The sequence below is a fragment of the Bubalus bubalis genome, chromosome 2 (genome assembly GCF_019923935.1).
Source record: "Bubalus bubalis isolate 160015118507 breed Murrah chromosome 2, NDDB_SH_1, whole genome shotgun sequence".
NCBI classification, from domain to species: Eukaryota; Metazoa; Chordata; class Mammalia; order Artiodactyla; family Bovidae; genus Bubalus; species Bubalus bubalis.
Window position 1 is genome coordinate 31682805 of NC_059158.1, and position 23789 is coordinate 31706593.

Genomic DNA, 23789 nt, shown 5'->3' on the forward strand with positions numbered 1-23789 from the left:
CAGCCAGTGCTGGTCCTGAAGGCACTGTGAGCCTTGTTCAAGCATTTGACCTTTCTCCTTAGCCTGCTGAAAGATTTTAAGCTTCACATCATTTCACGAAACAGCAGTTGAGAGGTTGCTCTGACTTCGGGAGCGCTTCCCCTGAAGCGACTTAACATGCACGCACTGACTTCAGGGAAGAGAATGGATGAGGGCAAAGTGGTGGACCAAAGAACACCCAGGAAACCACTGGTGGGATTTTAACTCAGGGATGTGTTTGCGGTCTGTGCCTGCTCACACCCGCAACCCAGCCTCTGCTGCTTTGCACCAGCTTCTGAGTGCCCTGCCCTTCAAAGTCTGGCTGTCACTCCTCAGAATGAAATAGCCAGAGTCCAGCCTTTTGATGACAGAGCTTATTAGACCCAACATGCCCATGGTTCCAACCTTCCAGCTGGACATTATGGGATCTTTCCAAGGAGAACCCCTCCCCTACATCCTCTGCTTTATTTCCTCTCCACAGTGCCCAGATAATTGTATTTCATGCATATTTCCTGAGTTTTTCAGATGTTAAAAAACACCACCAAATAGAGGAAATGAACTACATGTTGATCATGAGCACTAGCCCTGGGACCTTCCGGCTCCTAAGGATAATGTTAACCCCTGTGACCCTGTCCTGTTACCTCATCACCAGCCAGAGAACTGTTCTCCAGTCATCACACATCCTTCAACCTCACTCCTCATCTGGCCTTTAGAAATGCTTTGCTGAAACCCTTTGGGGAATGTGGGATTTGGCGGGGTGTACGCCCCTTGTTCTCCTTGCACAGCCCTACAATAAAACCTTTATCTGCTCTCAAGTCCAGTGTTTCAGTTTGGTTGGCCTTAGTGTCTTTCAAGCACACGAACTTGTGATTGGTGACTCTAAGGTCGATGGGCTTCATGGAGATACTACCTACTCAAGCCACAAACGACTCCCCTCCTCAGAAGGGTCTCGTACTTGGTTTAAAGTTCTGCTGTTATCTTCTCAAAATTCTTTTTTTCCCTCGATTTTTTTTTATTATTTTGGACCTGCCACATAACATCTTAGTTCCCTAACCAGATTGAACCCGTATCCCCTGCAGTGAAATCAGAGTTTTAACCACTGAACCACCAGGGAAGTTTCTCCATTTCAAAATCTTTAATTTTTGAAGGAGTGGCCTCACATTTTCATTTTGCACTGAACCCCACCAGCTATGTAGAGAGGAGTCCTGTTGCTAGCAATCTGTAGATATTAGCCCTCAGAGAATTCTTTAAACCCTAGGGGAACATGGCCAGAGAGTTTGAGGAAGTGTTCCAGAATTAGACACAGACTGTCATCAGTGTTTCCAGGGTCAGAGCTAAGGGGGTCTGTCCCTCACTGGCAAGCCAACCCTTCCCAGGCCTGTTTCCGCCTGCCTCTGACCAATGGCTCCACATCACGGCATCTGGAGTGCGGCCAGAAAATTCTTCAGCTCCCTACAAGAGGATGAGGACGTTCTTGACTTTTGCAGAGTTAAACACTTGGAGAAACTTCAGGAAGAAAGCACTTGGTGCAAGGTTAAGCTAGCTGGCCCACCAGTCCTGCAAATTCTCATTTGCACGATTTTTAGCATGTTTATTCTCTTCTTGCCAGTGGCCAAATGACACGTTTAAATGTCTTATTTCCTCTAGGGAGCCTGGAGAGAAGCAACCAGCACCTAATACAGGAAATCGTGAAGAGATTTAACACAGGCTCCTGTATAACTTCCCTCCCCCCAGCCTCCACCCCCACCTCCAGCCACACTGAGTCTGTCGGCTTCTTCCTGCAGCACAGACTAGACGCAGTTCACCTCTGCTCTCTGAGGTCCCTGTGAGTCCGAGGAGCTGGAGTCTGGTCTTGGGAAAACCCCACCCTCCCACGGCTGATATTGAACTGGAGGCACTTCAGTTCCACCTTCCCAAAGTGATTCTCTGGGGGCTTTCCAATACAGGATTAAATTTCAGAAGCCTGCAAAGCACAGAAGAGAAAGGTGGGTTCCTGTAAGGATTTTCTTTTGTCTTGTTGACTGTGAACCAGGTTGTTCTGAATTGCGTGTCCACATGGCTTTTCTTGTAGGCTGTGTGTTTTCAACCTGTGTATCTGGTTGAGGCTTATTCATTTATAGGAATGTGGAAGGAAAAGAGTGAGAGGGGAAAAGACCTTTGGGGATTTTGAATTTGTGCATCTTTGGATAAAGAATGCTGCCCAGCAGAGTACCTAGAACATGAAGTTGAGTCTTCTTCCCTTTGGAGGGAAATCTCATGAGAAGTTGCATTTGGAGGCTTCAGTATAAAGTAAAAAGTTTACCACCTGCCTTTCCTTTTCAGCAATATAGGCCCCTCCTTAGTTTTTTTTTTTTTTTTTTTTAGTCCTTTCTGAGTTTTGTTCCTTTCAGTTAAAGATGTCCTAGGGGATTTTCTGACACAAATATAAATAGGTGTTTCTAATTTTGGGTGCTGTTGAGTTATAAGAAATGAACAAGCACTGTGTTCAGGATCTGGTGGACTGCCGAGTTATTTTCCAGAACTTGCTGTGAATCAATTGTTCTTCCTGAAGCTTCCTGAAGCTAGATGCAAGTGCCTCTCAAGTGATGGCTGAGAAAGCTAATTTTGTTTGCTCTCTTGTGATTATCATCTACAGGATTTTGCTTCCCTTGTTGTTTAGTCACTAAGTTGTGTCCAACTCTTTGCCACCCCATGGACAGTAGCCTGCCGGGCTCCTCTGTCCATGGGATTTCCCAGGAAAGAATACTGGAGTGGGTTGCCATTTCCCTCTCTAGAGGATCTTCCCGACCCAGGGATTGAACTCTTGTCTCCTGCATTGGCAGGCAGATTCTTTACCACTGAGCCACCAGGGAAGCCTTGCTCCCTTTAGCTGGTTGCTTTTTCAGTCCTTACTGGGGCTTGAGATGATGTGTCTACTGAGACCCAAAGCAGGGGTCGTTGGGTTGGGGGCGGTTGGTCAAGGTTTATTCAAATAACACTACACACAGCATGTTTCTATGATTTTTTTTTGCCTCTTATGTTTTTATTGTTTCATTTTTGTCTTCATAAGCAACTCTTTCTCTAGGAGAAATATTTTATAGTAAGTCCATAAAATATCAGTCAACTTACACCTGTTTATCTGAATGTTGACAGTTCTTTCCTTTACTGCTCTTTTCTTCCCTGAACTTTATTTCTTTCAGATGCTGAAAATTTCTTGCCACTTCTGTATTTCACCGCAGCCACAGACTCCCTCCATTCTGTTCTCCATACTCTGCTATAGGGTTCTTGGGAAAATGCAATTTTGATAATATCACTTTTCAGTGAAATACTTCCATTGCACCCACTGCTTATAGCCTTGCTTCCTATAAGGTTGTCCAGGGACCGGCTGCCTCAGTTTTCCATCCCTTCCCGGATTGACAGAATCTGCATTTTAACCAGGTCCCTGTGTAGTTCACATGCACTAAAGTTTGTGAAGCCCCAGCTTAAACTCTGATCGTTATCATCCTGCCAGCCTCACGTCTCACTCCTGACTTTCCAGTTGTATCCAGTACCTTCCAAATACATGAGATCTCTGCTGCCTGCCAGTGTCCAGCTGTGCTGTTCTCTCTGTCCCCAATAACTTCATTCATCTTTGCCACCCAACTGCCCACTGCAAGCTGATTGTTTCTCCACCCGCCTCATCCAGTCCACCTTACACTAAGTGTGCCTCAAGTCTGCAATTTTATGGCACTTAGCAGAATGCTGCTGCCATAGCCTTTAGTACATTAAATGATGGTTGCTAGGTTTATTTTCATCCTTGAGGAGTTCCTGGTCATTGATTTCTGAATGCATAGTCGTTGAACCAATGCCAGGTACATAGCTTGTACTCAGTGTTTTTGAATTCATGAATGAATGAATGGATGGACCCATGAATGGATACATTGTCCCAAGAACCCCACATCTTCAGACTGAGATCTTGAGATTGGAGTTTTCCAAGGAGATTGCCAATCTCTATAACATTTTCCCACACTCTACTTTATGAAATTTGCTGGTTTCTTTTCTTCACCACATATTTTGAGTACCTCCCATGTGCCATACCTTTTTGAATCTTTTTTTTTTTTTTACTATGAATAGCTTCTCCCGGGAGGTGTTTCTCTATCAATGCCCCCTATTCTCCACCACTCCGAGACAGAGACTCACTCATTTTTCAGCAAATATGTATCGAACACCTTTCCTACACCAGCTCCAGTGTTACTCTCAAGGAATATGATGGCCGAAGACAGAGATGTGAGTCCTGCCTCCATGCAGTTGCCCATAGAGAGGGTGTGGTTTTTTATTCTGCTTGATCCTGCTGCTTCTTAAAAAGCCTGAAGGAAAACTGAAAGCCTTATCTCTAACCAAAGCTGGCACATCCAAGTAAAGACAGCAGGAGTTCGAAGGCAGAGTGATTTAGTAGGAAGAAAGTTGGGCTGTGTTTCAGCATCTGATTTAGTCCAGTACCTGCAACTCCCTTGCCAAGTGAACTTGGGTGGGGCCACATCCATCTTGTAGACCTGGATTTTCTTAACTGGTGAACAAGACAGAGAGCGATAAGGAAAAGAAGCCCCTGTCTTCATGAGAGAACAGAGAAGAGACTATCCAGGGACCCTATGTACTCCGGTCCGTCATGTCACCAGAGGACTTGAAAGGCAGGGCTCGGTTGTTCCCTGGGTCAGACTGGCAAAGAGGAGATCTTAAGGGAGTCATTTTATATGCCCGTGGCTTAGCCATTACATTTTCCTTGTCACCTTCCATGGAATACAATGAGGCAGTGGCTTCCAGGGAGCAGCGCCGTGCAGCTTTGAGGAGTCCACTTGGCATTCGCTGTTGAGTGGAGAGCTGGTTTGAAGTAGGGCAGCTGAGGAGGGAAGCAGGGCTCATCCTCAGGCAATCTCTGCTTTTGGAAAGCAGCCAGGAGAAGGGAAGGAAGTAGCTCCACCAAGTAGTGCGCAAAGAATCCAGGAACCTATAAGACACAGAACAAAGAAGACATCCCGGACCCCGACTGTGTGCGGCACAGCTGCAAGGACTCCCTTCCTGATTACATTGGGTTTTTTCTAATTTGTGTTCATTTCACTTAGAATCAGAGGTTGGGAGCCAGCCACAGTATCCTTTGTCCCCAAGCTTTGTACCTGCATGCAGTGCATACACAGCTGGGAGGAAACAAATACTTTCTATTTGTTCTCCAGACACAACAACTAGGCTTAGGCTGCAGCAGACTCTTTAGGCTTTTTCAAGGGACCACCCTTCCCCTGTCTGAGTCTTCCCTTCCTGCTCCATCATTGTGTGAAGCTTCCAAATGAAATGCCTTCCAGACATCCTGAGTTCCTTCTTGATTCCTATTCCTTGAGCATCTCTTTGCCCAACATTTCCTGCACAACCACCTTGCCACCTAGCAGGCAAAGCATTTTCTGCCGGTCATTTCGTAGCCTCTCAAGTTAGCATTAATTTCTATCAGTAAGCACACCTTATAGCAACAGAAAAAAGAGGTTCACCCGTGTGAGGTGTCGTGGGTCTGTCGTGGGTCTGTCGTGGGTCTCGGGATGTGACTGAGATCAAGCTTGCCTATACCGGAGAACAATTTTTTTTTCATCAAAGTCATAGAGTGGGCTTAGAAAGAGGTAGAACCACTCTGAATCCTCCATCTGCCACTTCCTTTAATAAGTGGTTATATATCGAGTCTTAGATTTCTTTCTGAAACTTCAGATAATATTTACCAAGCAAGGTTGTAAATAAGATTAGTTATTTATAAAGTACCGAATATGTTGCCTCAAAAAATACATCAGATCTCAAAAGAGGAAGCTAACCAAGATGGTGAAAATGATAAAAAAAAAAAAAGTCATGTGCAGAATAGTTGAAGGAACCAGGGGATATTTGAAGTAAGAAGTAACTCTTGTAGTCCACGAAAGTTAAAGTGTTAGCCACTTAGTTGTGTCCATCTCTTTGTGACCCCACTGACTGTAGCCCGCCAGGCTCCTCTGTCCATGGAATTCTCCAGGCAAGAACACTGGAGTGGGTTGCCATTCCCTTCACCAAGGGATCATCTTGACCCAGGGATCAAACCCAGGTCTTCTGCATTGCAGGTAGATTCTTTACCAGCTTAGTCACCGGGGAAGCCCCGTAGCCCATGAATGCTGCCTTCAAATATTTAAAGATGGTTGTGTGTGGGAAAAGAGGTCAACATGAGTGGAAATTATAAGGTAAAAAGTCTTAGCTCAATGTACAGAACGACTTACCCACCATCAGAATTGTTTAAGCTGGGTGAGCTGCCTTGTGGCAGGGTGAACGCCCTGTTCTGGGCAGTATTCCAGGACCCTGGAAGCATGGCCGGGATGTTCCCAAAGGGATGCCTGCACTGGGTGGAGTGTGGGTGATGACCTCAAGGTCTTTCCCGCTCAAATCTACTAAGAGCCTTGTGATGTCAGGGTTCAAGTCCAAGCCACCAAATAAAGGTATACCAAAAAAAAAAAAAAAATTATCAGGCTACAGAGTGCCTGAGGCTGCCTTTTGACTAGCTAGCCCTACCCATCATCTGTGATGCTTTTTTAAATAGGGTCTTTGCAGCAACAATCAAAAGGTTGGACTTCCAGGAAAAAGAAAAAAAGAAACGAGAACAATGAGATGGGAAAAGTTCACTCCAAACCGCTCTTCTTGGGTTACTCTTCAACTAGATTGTGGGTTACTCCTTGTGTTTCAAACAGGTTCCTATTTGATGGAAAATTGCCACATTTTGGGATATTTTCAACTGCACTGGGGTCAGGCAAGTAATAGCAAGACTCTAATCTTTGTCCTCGATTTCTGCTCTATCTATAAAACAAAAGCACCACAATATGACTATGTATTCTTTGTCATCCAGAAATCTAATTTTTCAAAAATTTTTCATTTTTAATTGGAGGATAATTGCCTTACAACATTGGGTTGGTTTCTGCCATACAACAAGGTGAACCCGCTGGAAGTATGAATATTAATGTATCCCCTCCCGTTTGAACCTCCCTCCCACCGCTCTAAGTCATCACGGAGCACCGGCTGAGCTCCATGCGCTACACAGCAACTTCCCACTAGCTATCTATTTTACACAAGGTAGTGCTACTCTTTCCATTCATCCCACTCTCTCTTTCCCCCTGCTGGGTCCACAAGTCCGTTTTCTATGCCAGAAATCCAATTTTAAGAAGTGCAAAATAAAGTAATGCCATCTTCTAAATTGCAGGGATTGTGAGTGAAGTGTTTCCCTTTGGGAGGATGAGGAGAGCTGGCTGTAGCTGGCTGCCTGCTCTAAGCTCACCAACCGTTGTTTTCCACCCACCTTTCCTTTTCTGCTAAGTGAGCCGTATGATAACAGCCTTTCTGACAGCTAAGGACCTGGAGGCTTTTATAAAAAGGAGACTTTAGCTTAGGCAGAGAGGGCCTGTACTCAGCATCCACTGCTCCCTAGGATGTTTTGCTCATACTTCATCCTTCCAGGACACAGAAGAACTTTCTGGTCTTGTCATTTTTAACCCCACATCTTTCCGCAGTCGCTTGGGCAGCATCTTCGCATGCTTTTCGTTTTCGCAGTCTTTGTTTTGAAATCTCAGGGAAAAGAAACTGTTGTTCTTTCAACAGAAGCGGACATCAACAGGTGAGGTGTTTTGTCAAATCAAAACAAAACTACAGTATATTTTATTTTCCAGGTTTACCTAGGTTTCTTGAAAACAATAATAAAAAAAATCCTTTTGAAATATAATCAACTATGCAGGACAAAAATCAGAGAAATCCATGCAGAGCAGCATGTTTATTTTTAGATGCACATCAGCAGCACAGCATAGCAAAGCAACTGTCTAATGTCCAAGCTAAGGCCCTGGGAATTTCCTCTAACAAGCCTGCGCTTCCGCGCATTGTTACATTACAAAGGGCTGTGCAGGGCCCGAGGGCAGGGCTCCGGGTGACCCCGCCCACCGTGAAATCCGGAACCTGTAAGTCCTTAAGTCTACATGGTCCTCAGGGCTGGGGTCACTGTGCAGGTCACCCCGGCAGCTCTGGGCACATTCAAATGAGTAGGTGTGTACAATTATTTCATCTAAAAATATCTCAGAGACAACTGATGGCGTTTCAGAAACAAAGGTTCAGCTTTCTATTTGTGGCTGTGGATCTCCTCAATCCTCACCCTTGTTGTGAAGTGGACTCTGGTCTAGGCCAGAAATGGGGCTAACTCTGGGTTAGATTACAATTAATAAAGTGGTTTTAAAGCATATTTTATATATACATATTTTTTTTAAAGCATAGATGCCTATACACACAGCCCCAATACACACACACACACACACACACACACACACACACGAAAAGGAATCTGACACCTGACCCACCCTAGGTCTTTCATATTATCCTAGTTTCTGATTCTTGATTTATCTGCGAAATGGATGCAACAAACCTCACATCCTATTAGTTTGAGGAGAAATAACATGCAGTATTACAAATACACTGACCCAAACTAGACTTCTGCTTAAAGTTTTGTATTTTGGCCCTAATATACTTTAAGCTGACTCTAAGAAACTATTGTAAGAATGTCGGTTAGTGCTGGGTTAGTCGGTGGAAAGTCTTTCCTCTCTCTAAAGTGACATACAATTTTTTGTGTTTAGTTGCTATGTCCAACTCTTTTGCCACCCCATGGACTGTAGCCCACCAGGCTCCTCTGTGCATGGAATTCTCCAGGCGAGTTCCCATTTCCTCCTCCAGGGGATCTTCCCTACCCAGGGATGGAATACACATCTCCCGCATTGGCAAGCAGATTCTTTACCACCGTGCCACCTGGGTAGCCCTCTTGTAAGAATATTTGCCATCAAGTCTCCGGGGGTGTTTGTTGTTTGGAGGGTTTGTGTTTTTTGCCTTTGTTTTGGTTTGGCTTTTTGTCCTTGCAGAGGAAGAGTCCTCATTTGTTACTAAATGAACACACTGTGCTAGGAGAGTTTTCAGGCCTTTGTCAATCTCTCTCCACCCTGGGGAAGGTCAAGGCTGCCAAGCTCAGGGCTGTGTCAGGGATTAACAGGGAAGAGAAAGAGTGGGTCTCAGATCTGCAAGCAGGGGTCCATACCTGACCTGTGGGGTCGACTGTCTGCACCCCAGCAGCCGCCTGTGAGGATGGGGTCTGGCATGATCAAACACCCCAGGGGACCTGCACAGAGAAACACAAGCCCTGAGCCTGGATGAGACGGCTGGGCTCTGTCAGCAGGTGGATGGCCAGGCCTCCGCTGGGCCCACAGATGCAGGAAAAGGTGTTCTAGTCCTTTGGTGAAAAATGTGCAAATGTTAGTAAAAACACCTTTATGGATTGTTTTGTTTGCAAGTGTTTATTATCAGACACTCCTCAGGGGTTCACAGGGCAGGTCGCGAATGTCCGAAGTAGGGCCTGGGAATTTCCTTCCACCAAGGCTGTGCTTCCTCTCTTTGTTACTCCTCAAAGGACAAGTGGAAGCATTGCTCGAGAGCCTTACTTAACCCTTTCTTCTGTCCGCCTGCCCCATCGCAGACAAATCCATCTATCAGCCTTTGAAGAAGCAGAAAGATTGCAGACTTGGGTTGTGTGGGGACACCCACAGGTGCATATGCAGACAGGCTTGTATATATGTGTATGTATATGTGTGTATATATGTATATGTATTTGTGTGTATATATGTGTGTATATGTGTATGTACGTGTATATGTACATGTGTGTGTATACGTGTATATGTTTGTATATATGTGTGTGTGTTTGTATATATGTGTGTATATGTGTGTATGCATATGTATGTGTATATATATGTGTGTGTGTTAGTGGAGAGGAGATAGATAATAAAGCATAAAACTTCTTTTTTTTTAAACTTTTCTTTTATATTGGAGTATAGCCGATCAACAGTGTTGTGATAGTTTCAGGTGGACAGCAAAGGGACTCAGCCATCATATACATGTATCTATTCTCCCACAAACCCCTCTCCCATTCAGGCTGCCACATAACACTGAGGAGAGTTCCCTATGCTGTACACTAGGTCCTTGCTGGTTATCCATTTTACATATAGCACTGTGTACTGTCCATCCCAAACTCCCTAATTACCTCTTCCCCCAACCTCCCCCCTCCACCCATAATAAAACTTGCTTCTTTTTAAAAGTTCTCTTTCAGTATTACTACATACACCCAGTCATTGTTCAGACCAGAAAAAATTTCTACTTTATTTACCAAAACATACTTCCATAGTAAAAATGCTCACCCAATTTTAGCTCCCTGTCCCCATTCCCTGTTCCCAGAGTAGGCCCTTCCTAGGATGATAGTTGTTATTCCCCTTTGGAGTGGGTAAAATGAGTGGAAGGATCTTTCATGAACCAAGTTCTTTATTGAGCATAGGCCACCTGCCTGAACTCCACTAGGAACCAAGGGAAAGCAGAAGTTCTGTCTGTGAGAAAGTTCAAGCCCATCTGATGTATTTATACCTGTATGCCGACACATACACTCATGCCTTGAGGTGAGAGTACAAAGCAGTCAGGGAACTGTGTGATCCAAGTCCAGGAAGATCAGAAGAGGAACCTGAGCCCTTGTGCAGCCAGAGATGCTATTATGATACCCAGACACATTTTTCTCATGACTCCAGTGTCCTCAGCTCTCCAAGCATCAACAAAGCCAAGTACACACACACACACACACACACACACACACACACACACAGGGGGACACACAATTCACTCTCAAAAGACAGCTCTGCCATCTCAGGGGAAATTGACTCTCGACCCCAGCTCCACAAAAGTTCCTTCTTCCACACCCATCTCTTCTCATTCTTTTCCTGCCTCCAAGGAAGAGACAGGCCTTTGCTACATCCAGAGTCTTCTCAGATGGCACAGTGGTAAAGAACCTGCCTGCCAAGGCAGGGAACACAGGAGATAAGGGTTTGATCCCTGAATTGAGAAGATCCCCTGGAGAAGGAAATGGCAACCCACTCTAGTACTCTTGCATGAAGAACCCCATGGACAGAGGAGCCTGGTGAGCTATAGTCCATGGGGTCACAAAGAGTCGGACACGACTGAGAACACACACACACACTCACCCTCTCAGTGGCGTCACTACTTCACCACACTCTCCTCTGATTGGCTCTTCCCACTGTCATTTAAACCTGCGTAGGACCATCTCGTGGCAGAACCTTTACTGACCACGCAGCTACTCTTCATCTTCCTTTCCTCCTCACCGTGAAATGCAAGAAAGAATTGTTGATGTTCACGTCCTGTGTCATAAGTAACTACTCATCCAGCAAATGACTCTGTTCTGTCTCCTCATCTCCCTGACTTCCAAGACTCTCTGTGACCTCCATGACCCCAAGCCCACCTCACTTCCTTGTCTACAGCATGTGCCCTTGTGGACTACCACCTTCTGTGCTCTCCTCCTTCCTTCTGGGGTTCCAGAGTCTCCTAGTTTTCTAACTACTCAGTTTTCTTTGCAGGTTCCTTTCACCTACTGTTCCTGCCACTTCCCAATGGCCACGATCTGGATCACCTTCCCTTCTCCATCTCTATCACCTCCCTGCTGAAATTCACCTCTCTGTCCAGAGTTCTCTTTTCTCCCTTCTCTGTTAAGTAAACTATTGATCATCCAAGTGCTCAGGCACTCAGTCACGTTCGACTCTTTGTGACACCATGGACTGTAGCCTGCCAGGCTTCTCAGTCCATGGAATTCTCTAGGCAAGAATACTGGAGTGGGTTCCCATTTCCTACTCCAGGTGGTCTTCCCGACCCAGGAGTCAAACCTGCGTCTCTTGTGTTTCCTGCCTTAGCAGGCAGATTCTGTACCACTAGCACCACCTGGGAAGCCCCCACTGATCATCCAAAGTCTGTCTGAAATGCCACCAGATTACTTCCTTTTTACATGTCTCTCCATCCATGAGCTGACTTGTCTTCCAGGCATCCTTGCAACCCTTCCTTATATGGCCTTTCGTATTTGTATTCTCAGTAATTGTTCCCATACACTTATTTCCTGGAACATAGAGATGCTTCCTCATTCATCTTTGTATTCCTCACCCCCAGCACAGTTCCTGGCACATGGGGTTTTTCACTAAATTATAAAGAGTTGAGAATGTCAAAGTGTCATTTAACAGACACTTTAGTGAACTTGTCCCTAAGCTTAAATAACAGTAAACAATAAATGGCTTTACTGTTTGGGGATAAATGGTATTAGTAAATTTTTATGTAGATATATATTTAAATTTTTAAAATGCAAAAATTATATCTGAATATACTTTTTAAAGTTAACTCACATTTACACTGCTAACAATATTTCACTTTTCTTCAAGATGGAAGTTAGAGTCCTGAGCACTTCCTATTTGAGTGTTCAGTCTCTGTTTAAAAGCAGAAAGGAATGACAACTTGGATTTCATGTCGAATTAAATTTTCCCTCAGGGAGAATGTCTGAATGTGTCATGAATGATGCTGAATTTTCATGCACATGAAGTGGGGTTGCCATGGTGGAACAGGGCTAATATTTTGCCAAGGTTTTGCCACTTCACTATGCAGCTGGCATTACGTAAAATTTCCCCAGCTGCACCTGCAGGTCTTTTGAAGCCACGGAGATGGATTTGCTGAATTGTTTGAAGGAGAACCAGGGGCAGCCCAGGAGAATCAGCCTAATCACTGAGTCAGTACCAAATCCACTCAAGGTCCTGTCTCCCAGGAGCTCAAATGGCAGGGGTGGGTCCCAGAAGGTGGGGCCAGAGGCTCACCCAACTGGCTGGTGATAGTATTCTACCTCCTCCCTGGGGCTATGAAGAGAAAACATAGGAACTGCTATTTATGTTGAAAAACGTCATTCCTTTAAATCTCTGCATTAGGTTTTTGTAATAATGCATGTAAAATATTAGTACAAAAGAGCAGGAAATGGTATGTAAAATATGAGCCATAGGTAGCATGGTTTGTCCAAGTATGATTGAGAGATGGCTGGAGCACTGGTCAATATGCAGATTGCCAGGCTCTACCTAGATCTATGAAATCAAGGAGGAAAGTGGGGCAGGAAGCAGGAAGGAGAGCTGAGCTGGGGAATCCACATTTTTTTAACCAGCACTTTAGATGGTTCCTCTAAAGTCTGATGGACATTTTATTATGCATCAATAACAATATATAGGAAACACCTGGCAACCTGTGTTTAGAAAAGTGTCTACACTGGGCAGGTGGTGCAGTGGTAAAGAATCTGCCTGCCAATTCAGGAGATGCAAGAGATGCTTGTTCCATCCTTGGGTCAGGAAGATCCCCTGGAGGAGGGCATGGCAACCTACTCCAGTATTCTTGCCTGGAGAATCCCACGGACAGAGAAGCCTGGCGGGCTACAGTCCACGGGGCCAGAAAGAGTCAGACGCGTCTGAGGGCACATATGCATGCATGTTACACTGGGCACCCCTACCTTCTGTGCACCCCACTGGGGAGCTTAATGATTTTGCCATCTGGGCTCATCTTTGATGCAATATCCTTCCTGCTGAATTTGTAGCCCTTTCGTGGGCTCCAGGTTTGGAAGAGAATCCTGTACTGTTTTGTAGCATCCCTCACACCGTCAGTTTTAACAATTTGTGTGTTTATGTCTTGGCAGCTTATCTCAGCACGATATATTATAGAAGCAAGAGCTGGGTTTAGGATTTGGATCTACCCCAGCTTCTTCAATTTCTTTGATCACCAATCTATGTCATTTTTAAATGAGACTTGACAAGTTGATTAACCTTTCCAAGCTTCCCTTTCTCGAGCGGGAATAGCTAACCAGCTCCTAGCTTATTGTGAAAATTAAACATCATGCACACAGCTTTTTTTTAAAGGCACTCAGCACAGACCCTGTGACAGAGTGGATTCTCAGCAAGAGAGAGCAACTAAAAATAACAACAAATAAACAAGCTCCCACTGCATAGCACAGAAGACTATATTAAATATCCTATGATAAACTATAATGGAAAAGCATATTTTAAAAAAGAATGTATATGTATATATGTAAATATATGTATAACTGAATCGCTTTGCTGTACAACAGAAATTAACATAAAGTTATAAATCAACTATATTTCAGTAAAAAAATAACAACAAAAGTTTCATCAACACCAATCACTGAGGAAAAGAGATTAAGTAATTTGTCCAAATTTACTTAGCCAGTAAGTGATAGAACAAGGACGTAAACCAAGGTTGTCAAATGCCACAGCCCATGTTCTCAACATTTTATAGCAATTCTAATAATGTGCAACCTGGGGAGTCATTATTAACAAACAGGAATTGAGCACCAGACTCCAGTGTATTATGTGCTCCGGACATAGCAGTAGACAAACAAGGCCCTTCCTTGGACATGAGGGTGGGGACCAGGAAAATCAAAGGCTAGATGAAGAGCTCACAGATCTTTTTAATGCAGTTCAGGACATGCCTTGATGGAGGCAAGTGAGAGGCAGAGGTGTACACACAACTAGAAGGAGTTAAAGCAGCTTCTTGCCTGGAATGACCTTGACTTGGGCCTTGAAAGACAATGGGCATTAGACCAGTGAAAATAGGGGAAGAAGGCAGTTCTAGGCAGAGGCTGGAGAACACACTGCTGGCAGGGCACAGAGGAGGGTCAGAGAGGGGAGAGTAAGAAGAGAAGAATGTGATGGAGAAAAGTGAAGCTGGGAGGGTAGGCAGAAGCCCTAATGATTCAGTGTTTTAGCTGAAGACTCTTGTATGTCAAGCTTCCCCGGTGGCTCAATGGTAAAGAATCTGCCTGCCAATGCAGGAGATGCGGGTCAACCCTGGGTCAGGAAGATCCCCGGAGAAGGAAATGACAGTGCTCTCCAGTATTCTTACCTGGGAGATCTCATGGACAGAGGGGCCTGATGGGCTACTGTTCGTGGGATCACAAAAGAGTCGAACACAACTGAAACAATTAAACAGCAACAACAAATTGTATGTCACTTTAGAGAGAGGAGAGACTTTCTGTCAACTAACCCAGCAGCTGTCTATCTGCCAGTATTTCTCTAAATTTAGGCACAGCTTCTGATTCTACTGGCCTGGACCTGGAGACCAGATACCAGTATTTTCGCAAACTGAGAAGCACCATGGTAGAATAATCATTTTATATCTCAGTGATTATGAAGCTTTCTTGTGCCTCAGAATCACCCCCTGAACATTTGTTTAAGCACTGATATCTGGGTCTACTCCCTGAGTTTTAGATTCTGCAGGTCTGGAGTGGGCTCAAAAATTTCCATTTTTAGGAAATTCCCTGGCAGTCCAGTGGTTAGGACTCTGCACAAAAAAGAGTTTGCATTTCAAGCAAGTACCTAGGGAGTGTTAAAGCTGCCAATCTTCAGCACTTTACAGAGGGGAATCTCGGGGTGTGAAGCCAGGAACGTAGGCAACAGTACTTAGGCGATTCTTAATCTGCTGATTTGAAAATTCCTGGGAGGAGGAATGATTGAAATCTCTTGTCTTCTTTGCTCTAATGCTTCTTTAACTTTTAAATATTTCCATAGTGTAAGAAAATCAAAGCCAAGTATTCCTGATATTCTGGGTCATTTTGCCCTATGCTGCTGTGCTGTGCTCAGTTGTGCCTGACTCTTTGTGACTCCATGGACCGTAGGCCACCAGGCTCCTCTGTCCATTGGATTCTCTAGGCGAAGAATATTGGAGTGGGTTGCTGTTCCATTCTTCAGCGGATCTTCCCTCTCCAGGGATCAAACCTATGTCTCCTGCATTGCAGGCAGGTTCTTTACTACTGAGCCACCTAAGAAGCCCTCGTTTATGCTCTGTAAGTGGTCAAAATATGGTGACTTGGAGGGTTCTTTGGAATTTTAAAAATCCAAAATTTGAAACGTTTGTTTGCCAAGCAGGAAGTTTGTTTGCAAAGCAGGAAGTCACTTGCTGCGCAGAGCAAACACTCAGGTGGAGGGCATGCCCGCTCGGAGGCTTTAGACGTGCGACTTTTGAGCAAGTTTCTCTCCATTTTTAGAACAGCTTGAATCTGAGTCTCCATGGAAAGGGCTGTGAATGTGGAAATGAGAGATGGGTGTCTTCGTATGTGGTCAACCAGCTAAGGCAGGAAGAGGCTGGGAAATCCAAAGGCAATGAGAACAAGAAAAGTGAGGGCTTCCCTGGTGACTCAGATGGTAAAGAATCTGCTGCTAATGCAGGAGACTCAGATTTGATCCCTGGGTCAGGAAGATCCCCCAGAGAAGGGAATGGCAACCTACTCCAGTATTCTTGTCTGGAGAATTCCATGGACAGAGGAGCCTGGCGGGCTATGGTCTGTGGAATCACAAAGAGTCGGACATGACTGAGTGACTAACACTTTACTTTTAAAAACCAAACCCTACCCAAACTACCTTTTTTAAATGTCATGGTCACAAATTAATTTCTCACACCAAAGATTTGAAGAAAAATATTCGTGTGCAAAATAGCTAGTGGCCAAATTAAAAATCTTTAATACCAGTGAGTAATGAATCAAAATGAGGCTCCCAGGAACAGAAATAATTACAAATCATAAAAAAGGGTTTTATTACCAATCTGGTGTCTTAAGTTCCTCTCTCTGGAGTATTGAAATGCAAACACTTTTCTCAATATCTGGAAGCATCTGGAAATCTTCATTCATCCAAAGAAGATTCAGCTCCATTAACTATCTCTATTTCATAAAGAACAAATGGACTAACTGTATACTTTAAGATTTTCCAACAATGCAATTTTCCAAATTTTGACCTTTGTTTACCAGGAAAATGAATTAATGGAGTTCCCCCATTCCTTGGGGGCTTCCCTTGTAGCTCAGCTGGTAAAGAATCTGCCTGCAATGCAGGAGACCCTGGTTTGATTCCTGGGTCCAGAAGATCCCCTGGAGAAGGGACATGCTACCCACTCCAGTATTCTTGGGCTTCTTTGGTGGCTCAGATGGTAAAGAATCCACCTGCAATGTGTGAGACCTGGGTTTGACCCCTGGGTTAGGAAGATCCTCTGAAGGGGGGCATGGCAACCCACTCCAGTATTCTTGCATGGAGAATCCCCACGGATAGAGGAGCATGGCAGGCTACAGTCCATGGGGTCACAAAGAGTCAGACATGACAGAGCTAGTAAGCACAGCACCCATTTCTTATCCTCACAATATATTCAACCTCTGATGCAAGTTACTTAGGAGTTTTAAAACAATGAGTTCAAAGGGAAGTTACTAAAAATAACTGAAGTGGACTATGATTGTATGAAAAGGAAATAAACAGAAAACTACTTTCATTGAGTCCGAGAAACAATAAATTATTGACTCGCTGTTTCCCCTCATTTGTTTAATTTGCACATAGGGATTTTAGTAGAAACCCCCAGGTACACCAATTTGGTTGCCTAGTTACTTTGTGCCTCTGTGAGCTCACAGGCAGTGGGGTGCCTTCACACTTCCTGATGTTCCGCCCCAACACTTTTGAACCCATCTGGGTTCCAGTCCCAGCTCAGCCCTCAAGTTCAGTTAGTTCAGTTCAGTTGTTCAGTTGTGTCCAACTCTTTGCGACCCCATGGACTGCAGCATGCCAGGCCTCCCTGTCCTTCACCAACTCCCTGAGTTTACTCAAACTCATGTCCACTGAGTTGGTGATGCCATCCAACCATCTCATTCTCTGTCATCCCCTTCTCCTCCTGCCTTCAATCTTTCCCAGCATCAGAGTCTTTTCAAATCAGTTAATTCTTCATATCAGGTGGCCAAAGTATTGGAGTTTCAGCTTCAGCATCAGTCCTCCCAATGAATATTCAGGACCGATTTCCTTTAGGATGGACTGGTTGGATCTTCTTGCTGTCCAAGAGACTCTCAAGAGTCTTCTCCAACACCACAGTTCAAAAGCATCAATTCTTTGGTACTCAGCTTTATAGTCCAACTCTCACATCCATACATGACTATTGGAAAAACCATAGCTTTGACTGGATGGACCTTTGTTGGCCAAGTAATGTCTCTGCTTTTTAATATGCTGTCTAGATTGGTCATAAGTTTTCTTCCAAGAGTAAGCATCTTTTAATTTAATTCAGCCCTGCTTTTGTTCAATCCAGATGCCTTGAGCTTGGCCATATAGCTGACCCTGTTTACTCATGATTCCTATCCATAGGAAAGAATCACTAGTTAAAGGAGGAAACAGTGAGTCTCTTTTGCTTTGATGATGTCTGAAAAAAAAGGTGAATCACAGGGGGGAAGATAAGGGCCCCTGTGAAGACCTTTGTGGTGGAACATGGCAGGTGGTCTCTAGGACGGTACTTCTCAGAGTGTAATTTGCACAAGACTCACCTAGAGAGTTTTTTTTTAATGATTCTGGACTCCACCCTGAGATTCTGGTGAGAAGGCTTGAGAGTCCCCATCATTGAACCTCATGAGCTTATTAAGCATTCTCCCCATGAGGATCATGCAGTGCAGGTGCTGATTGGTACCCACCAGGATGTTCCCTCATACGGTGTGAAGAGCAGTGGGCCCCAAGGTCTCACCACTGGCTTTGAGGTGAAGTAGAGGAGAAAGCTTTCCTCGACCTCTTAGAGTCACTGGCTCCATCTGAAACTTGGACTGACAAAGGCAGGTGAACAGGAGGAAAGTATACACATTTATTTAATACGTTTCCCATGACGATGACTCCTTTATGAAGAAATGAAGACCTAAAGAGACAGTTAAACCTGAATGCTTCTTCTGTGGTACAGCTGGTGAAGAGTGGCGAGTGGAGGAAGGCTAAGGAAGGACAGAGTGTGAGGAAGTGTAGGGAACTGGCGAAAGCTTAGCAAGTCCTCTTTGCTCAGATTCTTCTCAGCATCCCTGGGGCAGAGACTGGGCACCTCTCACATGAAGGTCTTATGATCTGCTTCAGAGTGGATGGGCAAGGGAAGATGAGAGAGACTCTCCTGCTTCTGCCATTTTCCCAAACTCTGAAACTCCAAACCCCAAGATGCCATATTTGGGGGGACGGTGTCCTGAACTCCATCAGAGAGCAACCCACCTCCCGTGGCCTCATCCCACCACTTCCCTTTTTGATGGCAGCCGCCAAAGTGGCTCATTGTCACTGGCCACCTAGATGCCTGATAGAACAGAAATTACAAAAATATACAAGCACCAGTCAACAGATGGTAGGGTCTAAGGCCAGCAGAATGCAAGGCAAGAGAGGAAGATGCTTTGAAGACATGCTGAGTATAGTCTTTCTAGTAAGAAGTTTCAAGAACAAGCATTGGAATTAGTTCTGCAGGGAACAAAGTGGCTGGGCTTCCCAAACACACAAAATTTAATTACAAATCACATTGACTCACAAACTACATGACATAGAAAACATGTCTGGTTGTTGATAATGGAGGATCACCTTGGAACTAGGATGGTAACTGGAGGAGTGCATTTCACTTGGGAAGTTGGGATACACATTTGAATGGTGCAGGTATGATAGACTGACCTGCTTTGATTAATACAGATAAGAAAAAAATTGAGGATCCAGTGGAAAACCCAATAATAAGAGATTTGAACCAGTGAGGCTGGGGAGCGATGGCACAAGGGTTGGAAAGGGGATTTTGGGAAACATGTTAGAAAAAGTAGTGTGATGCCACGCACATACTCTTTATTACTTTTATGTTTCTACATAGCATGTTTGCCCATCTGATAGATAATTTATTTGTTTATTGTCAATATTACTGTGTCTGTCAAGGCCACACCAGGAAAGAAACCACACTCTCAAAGGTTCATTCATTGGAAAGGTGTAGGCTTTTAGTCAATATGGGACTTGCAGCACCAGGAAGCCCTTGATCACCTCCTGTAGGGCAGGAAAGGGTCAGAGGTTGGGGTGGGGTGTCAGAGAAGCCCGGCAAGATCTGTGGATGTGAAAGAGGGGGTTCCCCAGAATCTGTGGCTGAGGATGGAGCAATGCAGCCACTGCCAAACTGTAGCCCAGCGAGGAGGGAGGGCAGCAGATCCCCGGCGCCGCTTTCCTCCCATCCTACCATCTCCTGCTGGGATCTCCCGCTCTCCCAGATGACAAGGTGCTACAGGGTGTGGGGTGGATCCCTCGGGGCACAAAGCCAGGCAGAGAAGGGTGGGGATGGACCAGGAGTCCAGTCAGCATGCTCTTTCAGCTGGAATGAAGCTCCTCAGGGACAGTTGTGTTCATTACCGCTTATCTCTAGGGTCTCCGTTAGTGTCTGGTGTGCAGGTTTTTAACAACATCTGGTGAAGGAATGAATGATGCATGGCTTGGAAGAAGAGGCCTGGCATCTGATTATACACATATTATACTAGTAAGTTATCCAGAAGCCCACTTTGCCCACTTCTAAGTCTTGCTCTGTGAGCAGACAGACATGACTCACAGTACCCCATGGGTCCCAATGCTATACATCCAGCAGCACAACCGCAGAGGTCTCAAGGTTCACGCTCCAGAGTCTACAGATGCTAGGGGCACAGGAGGGGCTCACCCCCAGCTAACTACCCCCAGACAGGACAGAAAGGCTTTTGGGCATGGGCTGCTCTTGTTCTTTCATTCTCACAGAGTCAGAAGCTCTGAGACCAAGCATTCTAGACTGGCAGTAAAATGGGGATGAAAATCATTCATCCCTCCCAGAAACATGAGGCTTGGCTGGGCGCTGACCCACTGTCTGGCATGGTGTAAACACTTAGCAGTAGCTGTAAGGATTGTTTCCTGTCTCTGCTCCTGAGAGAGGCATGGGACCTGCGGCAGAGGCTCTGTTTTCTGCACTGGATCCTTGATCAGGCAGAGGGTCAGGGAGAAGAACAGGACAGCCCGTCCCAGAGGAGACTCCGCCCCATCCCCATGCAGAGCTTCCTGCTTCCTTCCTTCAGAGTTAAGTGGAGCGAAACTGGTTACCCTTCTGACTTCAGTCAGTGCTACACGCACACTTTTTTTCCTCCAGGTGGCCTGGGGATGCTTAGAAGAGTACTGAGAAAGAGACTGTGCCATTCTGCCTTCCTCAGGGTCAGTGAGATGTTTCCAGATGGAGCCGAGGTGAGAAGCAGGTGGGGGACTCCTGGAAGATGAGCTTCCCTGGGAGAAGATGGGCATTGCCTTAGAGTCTGGGGACTCAAGTAGTCTTCCTTTGCCAGAGGGTCTCCTCCACTTCTGTTTGCTGGTGCCAAGTCCTTCCTCCAGCCCTTTGGGTCTGTATTTCTAATAGCACCACTCCAGGCTAAAACAGAAGAGGCTAATAAAGACAGGATAGGTGACCCTCTAACACCAGTCTCCTGTAGTTGGGAGAGACAAGTTTACAAGACGCTCTGGAATCCAGGGCACAAAGGTGGGTATTGGTCAGAGGTTCCTCTGGGTTTCAGGCAATAAGGTGGTACATGTCTGGGGAGAATTTAAGATCAATAATGAAACAAACTAAATGCCTTTAAAAAGCAAAAATGATCACTGTTCAGTGGCAATTCCAAACAATGTCTGACAAAATGCTCTTCCTAAACAAATCTTTTGTTGGTCTAAGTTCTATATAATTACTGTTATCACAGGCAAGTTTCAGTAATAGAATCTAAGCTCCTAGTTACCACATTTGTATTACTTATCTTTTGATGAAGATTGTGTTCTGCATAGAAGTTAATTCAGAAAACTCTGTCATATACTGGCTCCTGGCACACAGGGACTTCGCTATACATGCTGGTTCCAAGAATAAGTTCCTGATGGTTTGGAATTGTCTGAGGTTGCTCCAAATGTTTCTGTGTGTGTGTTAGTCACTCAGTCATGTCCGACTCCTTGTGACCCCATGGATGGTAGACCACCAGGCTCCCCTGTCTATGGGATTTCCCAGATAAGAATACTGGAGTGGGTTGCCATTTCCTTCTCCAGAGCACCTTTGCATCTCCTGCATTGCAGGCAGATTCTTTATCATCTGAGCCACCAGAGAAGCCCCCCTGAAAGTGTTTCTATCCCCCTGCATTTGTACAGTACACTGCCCTGTATACTGCCATGCACGATCTGCCCCTACATTTGAACAGCAGCCTAAAAATAAGCCAAATTAGCATGGTAATTGTATACACAAATAAACTGGACAACAGTTAATTCAATTCTGTCATTCTGTGGGACTTCACAGAATTTTTATTTATGTTTAAAATTTAAAACAGTGAAGGAGAGTACTACTTGCACAGTGTACTCATTTTGTTTGACAAATACAGGTGTTAGCTCACACCGAAATGTTTTACTGAGAATTAATATTTCAGTGAAATTTTTTTTCTTTTTTAGTTGTTCTAAATCTAAAGAATTAACCAAGAAAATAAGGATTATTACTGAAAATAATGTTCTCATATAAAAGAGGGGAAAGTTAATAAAAGATCTGGTCCAGATGTCAAATATACTAGAGGCTTCCATGGTCCAGAATTATGAGTGCTGGTTGCTGCCTTATTCGATCAGAATTTACAATGCAGAGGAGTGTGTGTATGTGTGTGTGATAAAGGTGTATATATGCGTGTCTGTACCTGTGTGTATGTGTGTATTCATGGGTTTAGGGAATACACACATGTATTTTCTTTGTCATTACATAATTCTTGGGAGATTTTATGATGTCAAACATAAAAGGATACTTAAATATTGCTCTTAGTACATATAAATATCCCTAGACAGGCATTTGATATATAAGGTGATTTTGGCACTTAGGAAGGGACAATATGGGAGAATTACTGATGGAGGTCACCAACCCAAGGGCCGGAGGTCACTGATAAGAGTTCCCTTAGTCACTCAGTCATGTCCAACTCTTTGCAATCCCATGGACTGTATGTAGCCTGCCAGGCTTCTCTGTCCATGGTGATTCTTCAGGCAAGAATACTGGAGTGGGTAGTCTATCCCATCTCCAGGGGATCTTCCTGACTCAGGAATCAAACCGGGGTCTCCTGCATTGCAGGCAGAACAGCTGAGCTACCAAGGAAGCCCTTAGTGAGGGTCTAGCAGGTTCAAATAAAGAACCCCAGGAGAAGTTATGTATGTGAAACTCCCACTGGATAAAACACAAAGACCAGATCCTTCTGGCCATAAATAAGATGGAAAAGGGAACAACACTTGAGGAATTCAAGAAAACACTAAAAATATATGTGGTTTTCCCCCAGTTAAAGTTCCACGTTAGACAAGGCAAATGGAAGGGGTGGGTCCTGGAGTAATCATATAATTGTTCAAAGGTAGCTGTGTTTTGTGTACTATGCATCAACTCTAAAAATAGTTCAGTGGTCCCAAGAGGCTGGCTTTGAATTATAGAGGGTGATGTAGTTAGGAAAGGTCTTGAACTTGGAAACTTGGACTCATTGTTCTGACCTAGGTCGTGGAGTTGGAGGGGGCTGGACAACCTCCATGCAGTGCAGCAGCCCCTTGCTCCATGCTGGATCATTGCCAAGGGCCATAGCAGCCACCATGAACACCATCTCCTAACTCCATCTGTGCCTGAAACACTCAAAAAGTACAGGCTAGAACCCAGGACAACTAAACTTTGGGTTTGCCAACCCGATCACCAAACACACTGGTAGTTCAGACAGACTCTCAGAGTTTGCCATCATGGCATGAAATGGAACAGAGGAGTTTCCAAAGAGATGGCTTATGCATGACTTAGACTTCAGGAGTCAGAGAATTCCCTCAACCTCTGGATAGGGCACTTGAAAAACTAATGCTTTTCCCAATATTAAAACAAGTAAGTTGCTTTGAACAGGAGCTAGTTTATTGAGTAATATGCGTAATATCTGGTATGTGCCCTTCCATTTTCTTCAGAAGCAATTCACTTCCGGTAAAATAACAAGTGGTGTTCTCGGTCTAATGATGGACTAATCGCGCTAATGATAGACTAGCTTGTTTCCCCAAGGCTCAGTCATGAGCCATCTGCACTCCACATCT

At 44.7% G+C, this 23789-nt stretch overlaps 1 protein-coding gene across 7 annotated transcripts in view; it reads left to right on the forward strand.

The window, feature by feature from the left end:
- The first annotated feature begins 1538 nt into the window (after nucleotides 1–1538).
- Nucleotides 1539–23789, forward strand: part of ADGRF5 (adhesion G protein-coupled receptor F5) — a 117361-nt gene continuing 95110 nt past the window's right edge. For 3 of the 7 annotated variants that reach the window (XM_044929249.2, XM_044929262.2, XM_044929250.2), the window contains exon 1: nucleotides 20785–20933. In XM_044929249.2, the coding sequence (XP_044785184.2) occupies nucleotides 20853–20933 (81 nt within the window). In that variant the 5' untranslated portion in view covers nucleotides 20785–20852. Of the gene's footprint in view, nucleotides 2004–20781; nucleotides 20934–23789 lie in introns of those variants that run through there. The other 4 variants (XM_044929257.2, XM_044929254.2, XM_044929270.2 and 1 more) reach the window with 3 other exon arrangements.